General features: G+C 40.6%; 1 protein-coding gene across 1 annotated transcript in view; it reads right to left on the minus strand.

Moving 5' to 3' along the window:
- The window catches only part of TXNRD2 (thioredoxin reductase 2), a 33,071-nt gene that overhangs the window by 15,952 nt on the left and 1,472 nt on the right, over nt 1–15,647 (minus strand). The window contains exons 3-11 of the mRNA XM_064168841.1: nt 15,067–15,123; nt 14,765–14,909; nt 14,387–14,461; nt 13,754–13,832; nt 12,802–12,864; nt 12,212–12,282; nt 7,765–7,784; nt 7,008–7,099; nt 5,099–5,273 (exon numbers count right to left, since the gene is read on the minus strand). Of these exons, the coding sequence (XP_064024911.1) occupies nt 5,099–5,273; nt 7,008–7,099; nt 7,765–7,784; nt 12,212–12,282; nt 12,802–12,864; nt 13,754–13,832; nt 14,387–14,461; nt 14,765–14,909; nt 15,067–15,123 (777 nt within the window). The remainder of the gene's footprint in view (nt 1–5,098; nt 5,274–7,007; nt 7,100–7,764; nt 7,785–12,211; nt 12,283–12,801; nt 12,865–13,753; nt 13,833–14,386; nt 14,462–14,764; nt 14,910–15,066; nt 15,124–15,647) is intronic.

The following is a 15,647-nucleotide window of genomic DNA, read 5'->3' on the forward strand; positions in this document are numbered from 1 at the left end:
CAGAGAAGCCATCTCAGCAGAAAGACAGTAGCAGACACAGTGCAATGAGTAAGCACCTGGCCATCATCAACCACTCTACATCTGCACCTGGGGTTGTGCTGCTTTGGTCCTACCCAAACAACAGCATAAAGAAGCAACTCCAAGTGTCATACAATCAAATGAGAACTACAGTTTGGGATATACTTCTAATAGTTCCTTTGTTTTGTTTTCAAGGTCCCGTACAAAGTAAAGCAGGCTGGAAACATCTTCTGAGAGGAAAGCTACAGTTCACCTTTACCTTCATTCTCCCATGCTAAGCTTGCTTTAACCAAAGACCTTGCACACCCTTAAAGGATGGCTCTCAGAAATCAGTACACAGCCACCACTGATAGTGTGAGGTCTTCAATCCTCAGGTGAGGACTGAAGTCTTCTAAGTGAGCTTGAATCTCAGACACTTAGGGGTGAACAGAACTTGCATTCCATACAAGACAGTAGTAGTCCTATTGATTAAATGAAATTACTTTGGAGTGTTTTCCACCATTAAAACATTCATTTAAACCACCATGCAGGTAAAGGCTAACCATCAGTGATCAACTCAAATAGCACCTTAGGGCTGAAAGAGATTTTTGTATTGTTGAGGGCAGGGGCAAAACTATCTAAAAGTCCATTGGCTTCATATTGCACAAAAAGATCTCAAAAGCTTAGCATTTCAGAAGAATTTTCCCAAAAGCAGGTTGACAGAGCCCTAGTAAAAGACATGACAGGACTAGACAGGCAGAATCAAATAAAGGTTTAGAGATAGCTGTTGCACTGATCTGGAATATAACTATCACAGTATCACCAAGGTTGGAAGAGACCTCACAGATCATCAAGTCCAACCCTTTACCACAGAGCTCAAGGCTAGACCATGGCACCAAGTGCCACGTCCAGTCCTGCCTTGAACAGCTCCAGGGACGGCGACTCCACCACCTCCCCGGGCAGCCCATTCCAGTGTCCAATGACTCTCTCAGGGAAGAACTTTCTCCTCACCTCCAGCCTAAATTTCCCCTGGCACAGCCTGAGGCTGTGTCCTCTTGTTCTGGTGCTGGCCACCTGAGAGAAGAGAGCAACCTCCTCCTGGCCACAACCACCTCTCAGGTAGTTGTAGACAGCAATAAGGTCAACTCTGAGCCTCCTCTTCTCCAGGCAAAACAATCCCAGCTCCCTCAGCCTCTCCTCGTAGTGCTTGTGCTATGTAGTCACTCAGCAAATAACACAGGTCCACAATGGTTACCTACAAAAGCTTTGAATTGAAACCTTTAAATCACATTTAAAAGTTATCAAACTGAGAGGTTTTTTTTTTAACCTCAAATATTTCGTCTGGTTAAAAAAAGCTGCTAGAAAAGAAAGCACTGTGCCTGATTTTATAGCCTTGTCCATACCACCAGAAAAGATATTCAAAGAGATAAGTAAAATTCTACATATAGTGTAGTAGGTTTTACATTTGTTTTGTTTTTTCCCCAAAAGGGACAATACAGCAGCTTGCCACACTCAAACTATATCCTACTGTCAATAAGTGCTTTTAACCTTACCCATAAAATCCTACCAAAATTCCCCAATCCACTTACAAAAGTGAAGGAAAAGCTGCCAGAAAAGAAAGCATTGTGATTGCTTTTATAGCTTTGTCCATGCCATCAGAAAAGATACCCAGAGATAACTAAAACCCTACATATAGTGTAGTAGGTTTTGCATTTGTTTTGTTTTTCCCCAAAAGGGACAATACAGCAGCTTGCCACACTCAAATTATATCCTACTGTCAGTAAGTACTTTTAACATTACCCATGAAATCCTACCAGAATTCCCCAATCCATTTACAAAAGTGAAGGGAATATCTGCTGTAATTCAGGCTTCAATTAGTTAACAATAGCTGCTGCTTTTTAACTAACTCTACAAGCTGACTTTCTTCAATCAGTATTGTAACTGGCACATCTGCAGACAGGAAATCCTCACCACTACTAAGTTTCCCAGCCTATTATCTAAGACACCTGGTGTGGGTGTGTTGATACAGAGCAAAACAATGAATCATATGGACTGCACATCAATTAACCAGCTTTAACTGTTAATATGTTTAATCCTTAAGGGTGGAGTGCCAATATGAATACTAAAAAAGGGGGGAAAAAGTCAACACAACCCCCCCAAACCTTCAAATCATTCATTTTGCAGTTTCTAAGTACGGATTGTAACTCAAAGGCATGACAAAAGTTGTAATTACATGTAGCTCCTCTGTATCAAAATCGTGAGTGAAGTCACATTACAACCGAGTTGCAATAGTATATAAGGCAACCTTATTCCATTGCAATTAAGACTAAACCAAGATTTTTTTTTCTTCTTTCAATTTAATAGCTCTTTTTTCCATCTTTGACAAAAGTAAACAAATTGACTTGACATTTCACAGGTGTGACTTCACCTCAAAGCACTTGAGAAAGATCAAATAGGGAATTCAGAAACCCACTTTTTGGAAACATTTTCATCTCACTTCATGAATATTATTCTACAATGTTCAGGATTGTCACATCTCCACAGAGCATAACCTTTCTCTGGCTTGGCAAGTACTCGTGCTTTTAATTGGTTCTTGTGACTGTAATCCATTATTACAGACAAGTTTCCATAACTTATAGAAGCCTGTTGCTCTTCTAAGAGAGCAGTGATCACGGTAAGCAAAAGAAAATGTTTGTCACAACACACAATCTGCATTCTGCTTGGGTCATTAGGAAGACAGAAAGCTCACTTAACCAGAGGAAAGGAACAAGAGGACAACAGCTTTAATAAGACAACAGATTTAGTCCAATGGGCAAAATCCAAAGTGTTGTAAACAATCATAGAATCAACCAGGTTGGAAGAGACCTCAAAGACCGTCCAGTCTATCACTCAGCCCTATCCAGTCAACCAGACCATGGTACTAAGTGCCTCATCCAGGCTTATGGGATGGCAACTCCACCATCTCCCTGGGCAGCCCATTCCAATGCCAATCACACTCTCTGCCAACAACTTCATAGAATCATAGAATCATAGCATCAACCAGGTTGGAAGAGACCTCCAAGATTATCCAGTCCAACCTATCACCCAGCCCTAACCAATCAACTAGACCATGGCACTAAGTGCCTCATCCAGTCTTTTCTTGAAGACCCCCAGGGATGGTGCCTCCACCACCTCCCTGGGCAGCCCATTCCAATGGGAAATCACTCAGGTAGTTGTAGACAGCAATGAGCTCTGCCCTGAGCCTCCTCTTCTCCAGGCTAAACACCCCCAGCTCCCTCAGCCTCTCCTCATAGGGTTTGTGTTCCAGGCCTTTCACCAGCTTTGTCGCCCTTCTCTGGACACGTTCCAGCACCTCAACATCTCTCTTGAATTGAGGGGCCCAATCTGTTCCCATTTCCTGTAATGAATCCATTCTATGACCACAGTAGGAGTAATGCTTCCCCACTACTCTAAACCAGTTGTGCCAGATAAAAAGAACAGTATAAAAATGAACTAAAGGAATTGCAAAATCTGCTAGTAAAACTGATAGCTCTTCTGCATCAAAACGGGTTTCACGGGCACCAAGTTCAAGCCTTTGATGGTCAGATATCATCTGCATGCAGAATATCACTACTATCTGCAGCCATCCACTATTTATCTAGAATTCCAGATACTCACAAAGTTTTATAAGCACAGAAGACAAGAATTCTCCTATTCTGGTGGGCTTGCTATGCATCTAAACCAATATAGGAACTGAGGGCTAACAACAAGAAGCAAGCAGCTTCAGTGAGACAATGCAGAGAGTACTTCTGTTTCTGTGAGCTGGAGCCTTGTGCCATATGGCATTTTGTGTGTGAATCCTTACAAGAAGTAGCATTTGACTCAAAGGAAGCAAAGAACAGATTTAATTCATATTTCTGGCAATTATACTCATACCTGTTTACCACTAAATTCTTTGAAACTGATTTTCTCTGACCTAGGCATCATATGTCTGCTCTGAGAAGCCTGAGATAGATCAAGGTTCCTAACCAGATTTCCAAGAGCTCTGAAGTCCCAGGGTTCCCTACAGTAAGCTCATATTTTTAGGAGCAATTCAAATGTGATGATGGGTGCAGTAACAAACTTAAGCAAAACAGTTTAGAAACATTCCTAGAAGAAATGGTAGCCTCTTGAACAGGATAAATAAGAACTTGCAGCGAACAGCTTCATGAATAGGTCAAGTGTAGAGTCATAGAACACATCATAGAGTCATAGAAGCAGCCAGGTTGGAAGGGACCTCCGAGATCATTCAGGCCAACCTAGCACCCAGCCTGAACCAATCAACCAGACCATGGCACTAAGTGCCCCAGCCAGGCTTGGCTTCAACACCTCCAGGCATGGTGACTCCACCACCTCCCTGGGCAGCCCATTCCAATGCCAATCACTCTCTCTGGCAACAACTTCCTCCTAACATCCAGCCTAGACCTCCCCTGCCACAACTTCACACTGTGTCCCCTTGTTCTGTTGCTGCTTGCCTGGCAGCAGAGCCCAACCCCACCTGGCTACAGCCTCCCTTCAGGTAGCTGCAGACAGCAATGAGGTCTGCCCTGAGCCTCCTCTGCTGCAGGCTGCACACTCCCAGCTCCCTCAGCCTCTCCCCACAGGGCTGTGCTCCAGGACCCTCCCCAGCCTTGCTGCCCTTCTCTGGACACCTTCCAGCACCTCAACATCTCTCTTGAATTGAGGAGCCCAGAACTGGGCACAGTACTCAAGGTGTGGCCTGAGCAGTGCTGAGCACAGGGGCAGAAGAACCTCCCTTGTCCTGCCGGCCACACTCAAGACAGCCCTTGAAAGATTTAGAGAACACAGAAGTTTCTGAAATCCATGCTTCTACTAAGTGTGAGGAAGACTGAATGGTCTTTCAGTTATTGCAGCTCCTGCATTCTATTCAGTGTTCTAAAAACACATGAAATTTACAAGTCATGTGTGGAAGGAAAAAAAAAAACTATCAATGTTCAGCTCAGTAAATATTTAATTGAAAAAAAGTAAAACCAAGTGTCGGGCTGTTTGCCCCCAGAGAACACAACAACAGCATTTCATTTCAGAATGGAAAGCAATGAAAAGAAATGTTAGCCAAGTTTACCTACTGCCCACATCACTGTGTCAAAGCAATCAGTTTCTTCTGTGCCCAGGTCAGTATTTTTCCAGGTGACTTGCAATCTGTTGCTCTCCAATTTTTCGACTTTGGTTGGGGAACATCCCTTTAAAAATTTGGTGCCGTAAGATTCCATGTGCTCAGTTACTAAAGATGCCATTTGCTGTTGAGTAAGGGAGGGGAGAAAAATTTGTTTATTCTTAGGTATATGACCATTTAAATATTAAATCCTCCTTCAGCTGTCTTCATGAGAATCCAGTAATTACACTGTGCATTGCAAACATTCTTCAGCACTTGGTGACTATGCATTGTCAACAGATGATAATTTATTGTGCCACTGTGACCTGCAACTCCATTCCAATGGGCACCTACATATAAATATTCAAGTTATTAAAAAAACAGTTAAATGGTACATGAATACAACAGTTGCTTTTAAATAATCTGTTGCTTATACAAAAATAGCATCTTAAAGCAATTTAACACTCCCATAATCACCACTTTCTGGCAGCTTGATGAGAAATAAATACTTTCATAAAGCTAAGGAAGAAAAATATTTCCTTTTACCATGACACCTGTCACTTCTCTGCAAAGACCATGAATCACTAAGGTTTCCTGGAAAGTTCTAATACAAAAAGGAAATAATGCTTTCATCCTAAGAGCTTGTTTGAAACAATGCTCACCACAGACACGTAGTGAAGTGTCACACTGACAGTTTATCCGAAGGTGTCATTGCTCTTGACTGCAGTGATTGAGGTTGCCCTTTGTCAAAGATGTTTACAACTCCAAGGAGAGTGTCACAGAACTACTCACACAGAACAACTACATGCAAACTCTCAGCTTACAAAACTTTAATTTCAGAGTTGGTATTAACTAATCCAAGGGTTCTATCTCTTCAGAAACATGTTGGCTCACTAACCAGTTTCCATCAGATTCAGTGCAGCTACAGAGTGAACATAATGATCTCCTTTAATATTTTCTTAACTTTTGAAATGTCCATTGTGCTTTTCCTGCCTACAAAGGAAGAAGTTTTCAGAGGAAGCCCCACTGTGTGTGTTTTATGAAATGCCACACATACACACTCTTAATCTTGTGCAGAACTCATGCTGCTACAGGTGTAGCTTTCCTCAGTGACTGCAAATGCCAAGACACGTTTTTACACTGTATTTTGCAAGCTCTGGTACACACACCACTAGTTTCAAGGAAGCCACTTCAAAGTGGAAGCAGCTGGCATGCAATCAGAAGCTGTCACTACCTGCAGTGGTACTTGTCACTGCTGCTTCTAACAGCAATACTCCCTCCTTAACAATGCTGCTACACATGAAAATAATTTTCCTACACACTGTGTGAAAAGAACTTCTTAAGAACAAGCTCATAGTTCTACCCTTCCTCCATCAACTTTGGCCTGCAAATATTTTGCACTACTGCAGTTAAACATTAAAAAACCCCAGTAATCTTAATCCATGGTACCAGCAACATTGAATTAACACACACCCATTCCCATTCTGAAAACACTATTTTCAGGTGATTAAGATGACAGTGTCTTCAATTTTGAGTCTTAACATTTTTCAAAGTTATTTTACTGAGAAAAAACTTGTTGAAAACTTTAAAGAAAAACTGAAACCTCAGAATTCTTTCACTGTTTTAAGAACACTGTAGAAACTATGCCTTCAAAGTAGTGTTAGCATCAAATCTCATAGGAACAGAGGATTCACAATCACCTTTAACTCTTGATCACCTTGATCTCCATGCAGATCTGGAGATCACAAGTACAGTATCAAGCTTCTCAAATCAGTTATGGTTTTCACACAAATCCTATATAAACCCTCTGTTGTTGTTGCTTTTTCTCATTGCTACTTCTAATTGCTTTTGTTCTTTTTACTCAGTAGTCCACACTCACTTGATCAAACCCACGGAGTGGGATACTTCTCATCATGACTGTAGTGTCCAATCCAATACCCGTTAGAAAACCAGCACACTCAAGTGAAACATCTGGTGAAGAATCAGTTAAGGAAGTTGCAACAATAAGTCCATATAAATGCAGTATAAAAGGGTACCATGACAAGTGGACTTTTTACCTAGAGCTGTCATGTTCTTCTCACACAGACAACATCTTTCCTTGGCTTTTGTTGTGCTGAATAAAACTATAAAGGCTTAAAATATTTCCCTCAGCTGACCTTAACTCCTGTAATGCTACTACATAGAAAACTGTTACTCTTCTGTTACCCACTCAACAACAGCATATGAGCATTGGAATTCTAAAATTCCTATCCTGAGCAAGGCCTTTGACACTGTATCACACATCTTGGTCTCCAAGCTGGTGAAACATGGGTTTGATGGGTGGACTCGGGGAATGGAGCAAAGCTGGAAGTGGGAAGATTCAGACTGGATGTGAGGAGGAAGTTGTTCAGCATGAGAGTGGTGAGACCTTGGAATGGGTTGCTCAGGGAGGTGGTTGAAGCCCCATCCCTGGAGGTGTTTAAGGCCAGGCTGGATGAGGCTCCGGGCAGCCTTCTCTAGGGTAGGGTGTCCCTGGCCACGGCAGGGGGGTTGAAATTAGATGATCCTTGTGGTCTCTTCCAACCCTGACTGATTCTATGAAAATCTCATTTATGCTGCTTATAGCCATAAATCACCACAGCTTTTGCAAAGGATACAGCTAGCTCCAACAACCAACCTGTTAAATGGAAATGAAAAAAAGAATAAAAGCAGTGGAATGAGACTGTGCTTTCCTCTGCAGAAATACAAAATTCCTTCCTGAAGTATGTGTAGTTACAAAATTACAGGTTTGAGGAGTGCATTTAATGTTGTTTGGTGGAAAGAAAGAGCGTGGCATGTCAACTCCAGCAAAGGCAACACTGTAACATGGGCTTATTTTGTCAACAAAACAAAAGAACAGTCTTATAAAACATAAGCAATTTAGTTTGTATTGTAAAGTGACATTTAAACACATATCCTGACAGACTAAGTGAAGAAAGCCATGAAAACCTCAGAGAAATGAGCAAGCATCACAAATACTTCAGTTGTGTTCTATGATATGCTTCTGCTGGAAACACCTGGAGTAGACACTGACAGGTTTTCCCCCCAGCACCTATTGCTACTGACTCATCTTTACAGGGCACCTTGGCATGACTGCCCCTGAGACAGCAGGTGACACGTGTTTAACACAAAAACTGTCTTAACACAAAAGCAGTCTTGTCAGAAGTGAAATGTAACCCAAAATTTCTAGAGTATGTTTATCTGTGGTTATTTTTTATTACAAAAACTGAACACAATCAGAAATTAAGCAGATTGGAAACTCATCATCTTCCTATCATGTAGATTGCAATTCTTAATATAAGATTTTATTCAGTGCTAGATTTCATTCTGATTTATAACCACCTGCTTTTTAAGCATCTGATTTTTCAAAATGCCAAACATTTGCCCTTCCTGTTGTAGTAGGCCTGATAGGCCAAAACTGGGCTTATTTTATGCCACAGCGTGTTTTTCTGCTCTTCCCCCTTCTGCTGTGGGAGAAGCAACCGTGGGAAAGAGGACAAAAGACCTGGAGACATTGAGTCTAAGGCGTCTGGCTTGTCCAGACCTGCTCCTCTGCTGCCCGTCCTGTGCTCGGGGAAGTAACCACAGGAAAGTGAAAGCTTCACCTAATATGGTCAAGCTTGGCAAAGTGCCATTCTGATTGGCTAATCTATGTTCAAAGGCCCATTAGTCTTGGGCCAGTATTGATAAAAAGGGGTAAGCAAGTAGCACAGTGTGCTACTGGTGTTACAGCTGCCTTATTGCATCCTGAAACTGCCTGCAAACTCAATGCCTCGAGCGCTAAATGGAACAGGCTCCAAATGCCTGCACGTGACAGCCTCCATAGCCAGCGTGACATTTTGCCAAGGCTGCACATCACATTGCATCCTGCCTGCCCCTCTGCAAGGCTTCTGCTGAATTGGGAATCAAGAGGAACCAGGTCAGAGACTAGGCTATAAACTTCCACTTTCCTGAGAAAAGAGCCTGGGAAACTCTGACAGCAACCCCTCCACGTGCTTTGGGTACTGTCTGACAATATTTTGTGAGTAAATACTTAAAAGCCTCTTGTGATTCACTAATTGCCTTCTGCCACAAGCAGAAAGGAGCTTCCTGTGTCCTCTAGTGGACAAGCAGCATAATTAATGGCACGCAGTATAATCAACTGCAAGAAATCTTCTCTTCCAGTATAATGTTTGTGTTTGCCACTTCAAGCAATAAGTGATCTAGTTTTGCCTGTTCCCTGCACGTATAAACTTCCAAACGCTGCATTTTGAACCTTGTGGATAAGTTTTCTGGCAAGTTTTAATGTTAATAAACAATTTTCATAGTTATTAACAATCTTTGCCTGGATATCAGAGTTAATACAGATGATTCATTTTGCTTAATCCATCGCACCTGTCTTCAAAAGTTCCTGTACAGTTATAAACATTCCATTTAATATATTTACTTAGATTATTATTTACCAAATACATTCATTTTAGATCCTAAATAAAACTTCAGCTCCCACTTCTCCCCTTTCGACAACAACAAAAAAATCACTAAAATTGTCCATCAGCACTTAATTTAGGAGGTCTATCAGCTCTCCAGCATAAGCAGTTTTCATGCCTGTCCCCAGATGCCCTACACCTGCAGCAGTCTCCTCTGACCAGTTCCCTACATTTGTTTGGTACACAAAAAGGAGAATGTTCTATCACTGTGCCAGACTTGAAAGTAGGTCCAACTGGCCAGTCACTGACATTCAGATAGTGGACAGGCTGCACATCCCTTTGCTGTTCATGTGTATTGCAGACTTGTTAAGACCTCACCCTTTGGAGATGAATTCCACATAGTATTTCAAGTTGCTACAAAATCTTTTGTAGAGTTTTTGAGTTAGGAAAGAAAGCACTACTGCAAAGGAGAAGTCACTCAAATAATTGGAAAGCTCTTCATGCAGTTGTTCCTCTGCTAAGAGAGCAAAGGAAAAACAGTAGATAAAACATTGGACTGTGGCCTACACCTTACCCTATACCAGTCTGCACCATCTCATAGTTCCAACAGAGATGCTTTTAAACTTCTGAGGAGTGCAGACATGGGGGCTGCAGCTCCACAAGCCCCAGGGATTGCAGAGCCAGTACAACACATGTTTTCTCACAAAAGAGCCTAGATAACATCTATCTGTCCTATAGTAAAAACATACAAGTTCTGAAGGTGTACAGAAAACAGGTTGAGCTCAACAGATTAAAATCTGCTAGTCTGGGGTTTATGCTTGGCAAACAATTTAACATAGTGGGAAATAATTTTTTCCAGCACTAGGGCACCTGATTCATCTGTGAATGGACAATCACCTCCTCTCTTAGCTCCTGAGAAGTGCTGCAAAAAAACACAAGCTCCCCATAAAGAAATATCTACAGGAGATTTATGGGGCTAAAAAATGAGAATAGCTGCAACTTGGGCATAAGTTTGCTCTTCTTTTCCTTAGATGACAAAAATTGCTGCCAGCTGGCATTCATTCATAGCATTGTCACTACATTATTCACAATTGCTTCTACAAAGTAGAAGGTTCCTGGGCATTGTCCATGTCTAATATAAAAGTTCAGAAAGCAGAACCTAACCTTATTCACACCTGCTCAATCTCTCACTCATTCTGAACAGATTTCAAGGCATCTTTTCTAATTCACTCTACCAAATCTCTTCATCTTAGTAGTGAGAATTTCTTCACAGTGTTTGTATATCTAAGTTGGTTAATGGTTTGCTGTTTTTTAAATATATAACTATGAATAACTGCAGGACTGACAGTTCTACAACCTCCAGGCACATAATTTGTAGCTGAGATATGTACATTTGGAGAGTGAGAAAAGAAAGAATAAGCACAACACAGCTCAGACTGAAAACAAAAGGTGTTAAACTGAACCTTGGGAATATTTGTAATAGCAACAAATCTGAGAGAAACCAACCTTTAACAACTCCCTCCCTCATTTGCTACGACACAGCCTGATAAAGCACAGAAATGCTACTGTAGCCCCTGCAGGCTTATTTTGACTAAATCTCTGGAATGCAACACATAAACACTAGCCTCCCACATTACACTGTTACAACTTGCATTAGCAGCAACTGGACAAAAGCCACATTTTCACAGAAATATCTTAGGGGGATAAATCTTATGTTTAGAGTGGTGGGGTGGAGTTGGTGGTTTTTGGGTTTGTTTTTCAAAAAACAATTTCTTTACATAAATTATCCTCTCAAAATTCAAGAGGGAACTGATATACCACAAACAACTTTGGAAATTTACTTTCCTTTTAAACTGCACCAAGAAGCTCTGTTTATTTGATGTCTAACATAATGCATTTTTTATATTCAAAAGTCACAGTAATGAATGGCAGCTCTGTTTGCTTTCAAAACACCAGCATTGTAGTTTCAAGTCTCCTTTTCATATATATTGTGCTTTCTTGAAACTGTTAAGAGAAAAAAAAATTATCTGAACTCTATGCTAAAAAAATGTGCACTTCCTATCACAATTATTTGCAGTACAAAACTGCTCTGTAGGTGCAGTGCTGATGCAGAATCTTACTGTGCAATGTGCTGTAAAAAAAACAGACTGGCCTCTCAGTGTTTCTCTTAAGACCAATTTTTCAGTACTTCAGTTAAACAATGGCTCTCAAAGCATAAGAAAAAACAAAGGTAGGCCAATTGTCTCATTGTGCTTTCTTTTGTACACGGCAACCACTTAAGAAAACGTAAAATGATGGTGTTTCTTTCCTGACCAAAGAGGCATTCCACGTGCATCCACAGCAGAGTAGGGACGGTACAGCCCTCGTTTAAGTTTCTGCTGCCCTCTTGTGACTTCTATGTGTAATTGCTCCAGCAAAGGAGACTCGAGATGGTGAAAATGCATATTCAATTTGATTTTAGAAGGGAATTTCATCAGAGGAAGAAGGAAGAAAACTTATTAGTGAAGGTTGGTAGTGTGATGGCATAGCAAAATAACATCTCGGATGGAAAACAGAAGAATAGGAAAAGTGGTGTTTAAAAGGCAATTCTGAGCGTTGCTCATCTTGCCATAAAGTGGGAATTCCAAAAATCTGTTAAAGCCATGATAAGGTAACTTACGTTTTCCCAGGAGATTCTTTTAACCAGAACAGATCATCACTTGTGATTCCATACTCCAGTGCACCTGCAACCTATGATCACACAAGTAAGAAATTCCTGGCAGCAGAAGTAGCTAACAGCTCCTTAGGCTGTATTAGCTACAGTACAGACAGCAGGCCAAGAAGGATATATTTGGGGTTGCCCAGATGTATTATCCAGCCTTCACCTTTAGAGATTTCTGAAACTGGATTGCAAAAATTTCTGAGCAACATGATCTGACCTCACAGCTCACTCCATAGCTGACCCCATTCCCCTTGAGCAGTAGGGTGAACTGGATGACCTCTAGAGATCACTTCCAACCTCCAGCCTGAATTATCCCACAGCTCTAAGCAACATTAACACAGTAAATTGATGGAAATTGTTTTCTATGGAAATGTGTTTTCTTTTCAAAAGCCTCTGCTTTATATAAACAATATTTTTTTCACATGACACAAGTACAATCATCTCTTGTCTGTTATTTTATATTTACATTCTTTATCCTCCAAAATTTCCTTATAATCTCCAATAAAACCAGTAAAGCCACTGGTTGTTAGATGGCAAGCATAACTTACGTGTGTAGGATACTTCGGTCTTCCCCCGGTAGCAATGACAATATTTTCTGCAGTAACAATAGTCTACAAACAAAAATCAAAGATTTGAAATTCTTTTATCTGATTTTGGACTTTATCTGTGTGCAAAAGAGTGATAAATAGGAACGCTGATGCTACCATCTGCTACTTATATGACACAATAATCTCAATGACATAATGCATTAAAGAAAGGATGGAAGTATAAACTAATGCATGCAGGAGTTTCTCCTGCACATTCTCTATCAGTTTTTATTTTAATATTAAGCTTACAATTATTCCTGCAGTGGACAAGATTCTGATGACTACTTGGAAGCCAGAGTTGTGTACAAATGGCAGGTTTATAAAATAATTTTTTTGCTTAGGACAAAACACACAAAGATGACAGCAAATGAATTTTGTCTCTAAGGTCTGAAGTTAAGCTACCTCAAAAGTGGTAGGTTTTTAGAAAACACTAGGCATGTATTCCAATAAACTTTTGCTCTATCAAGCTGATATTAACCAGTAACAGAATTAATTACCCTCAAGAAAGGTGTTAAAAACACAAGTCCAGCCTCTTGTTAAATATGCAGAAATGGTGACCTAATGCTCAGAGTAATAAGGAGATGTTGGTTCTTTCTACATCTCTGTTAACATCTATCAAAGCAGTATGACCACCAAAAAAAAAACCCTTTTGTTTCAGCATTTCCATCTGTAGAGAAAAAGTAATGGCACCTGACTGACAGGTTAGAGGTTAGGGATTTAGTAAGCAACAGTCAGGTACAAAAGTATCTTCTCTCTAGGTGTAAAATGCAGATCTCCCTCACCAAAACAACACAGAATACCTAAAGCAATCTGCAAAAGTGCACTCTAGCTCACAGCTGACCTGAAAACCAACACATGAACACCTGAAATGTCTGAAGTCAGTGATATTGAAGAAGTCAGCATAGCAGCTCACCTCTTTGCCTGCTTTTGTTAAACCACGGACTGTGTGTGGATCAGAAAAACTCCCTTTCACGTTGAAGTATTTCACCTTCCTGTTTAGAAGGAAACAGCAACATTAACGTACACTTAAAGTACAGGAATCAAATGCAATCAGCTGCTTTTTTCCATATCTGCAGTGCTAGAAAGGATAGCAAAGGGTCACAGAAAAGGAAAAGGAAGAAAATACCTAATTTCAGAGGAATCTTTCCAGCTCTGTCACGTAATTTAAGTCACTTAATTGTTGTGTCACACTTGACTCCTCTATACAGTAACTAAAAAAATCAGCTGCTCTGGTAGTGTTATCTATGGACTTGTATGACATCCAAATTTTGGTGAAGCTTGAAATTATACTGAGAAACCCTGACTGCTTCATATTAATGCAAAACCTCTCCATATTAAAGAGGGTAGCTCTTGATCACTACACTGTGAAAAAGCTTTCATGTGTGGTCCCTTTTAATCACTATTTCCCAAAAAAGAAAAGGGAAAAAAAATAAATCACTTATATTGGCAAGGGCACTTACAGTTCTGAGCAGAAAGGATTTACAAACTCAAAATACTGCCTCTAATGAGAAAAGGGAAAGAAAGAGAATTTCAAAGTCTTATTTACTTGTCTTGTAGTTGCACTCTGTGTCCCCAGTTCAAGGACTTCACATAATTCTGAACAGCTTGTGCCATCACAGACCTATCACAATAAAGGAAACTGAGCATGAAGTCATCACACTACAAATTCAGATTATGCTACTCAAAGACAGAAATTAAGAACGTTCTACAGTACTTTCTGCTATAGAAGTGAACTATCAAGCACAAATCAATACAGTATCTACCCTGAGAAACCCGTAAGTACAGTTGTCTGTTTTAAGCAAGGAGCAGTCTAAGAAGCTTCATGCAAAATTCACTTCCCTAACTGTGCTTAAACAAACATCAGCTTGGGAAAGTTGTTATGAACTTGCAGCACACAGGAGTGGATTAGGGTAATAAACTTTACCAGGTATGATGAACAGGTTGGGCTATATTCCAGCCATAGTGTTGGGCATCTTTGAGAGCACTCCCTAAAAGGGCTGCTTGATGCATAAGCTTTTTAGGGATGCAGCCAACATTCACACAAGTTCCACCAAGTCCCCATTTGGTTCCTTGGGAGAAAAAGAAAAAAATAAATCAGTGCTTGAGGTTAGTGCCACTTCATGCAGTTACATTGCTCATGCAATTAGTTTAAAAGTTCTGAAATCACACATCATTTACTATCTCCCACACATGCCCAAGCATTACCCTAGCACTTCCCTTCCATACCTTGTGGAGATGGTTCCACATAATCCAAAACAGCCACTTTCCTTCCAAACTGAGCAGCTGTAAGCAAAAAGCAAGAAAAGATATTTAGAGGAGGGAGAAATCCACAAAACTAAACATTTTTAGTAGCACAAGCACAGAAAAGAGCCCAGGGATGGCAGCTGGTGGTTTTTACTGTCCAACTCAAGATGCCAGACTCAGGCTGGTTTCCTCTGGAGTCAGCAGATTCTCCAGAAGGTACTTAATAACCCAGACTAGAGCCTCTAGCTTCCACTGACCCTAAAATGCAACGTGACCCTAAATGAGATGTTTAAGAACCTTGTGGGTTGTTGAGCATGTTACAGAGACTCAAGAGGGGCAAGGCTCTCAATACCTGTTAACCAGTTTTCAGAAACAGTCTGAAGGGACTGTTGATTTACCACCCAAATAAGAAACAGCATCATTAAACAAATACAGTATCTATGGAGGCACTCAGTATTTCACAGTAACAGCAAAATAAAAGCTTATTAGATTTTCCCATGACAAAAGGTAAGTATTTTTTAAAAAGGTTAGGGGGAAGTCAAACAAGATCACCCCACCTAAGG

Source organism: Pogoniulus pusillus, chromosome 30, assembly GCF_015220805.1.
Source record: "Pogoniulus pusillus isolate bPogPus1 chromosome 30, bPogPus1.pri, whole genome shotgun sequence".
Classification (NCBI taxonomy): Eukaryota; Metazoa; Chordata; class Aves; order Piciformes; family Lybiidae; genus Pogoniulus; species Pogoniulus pusillus.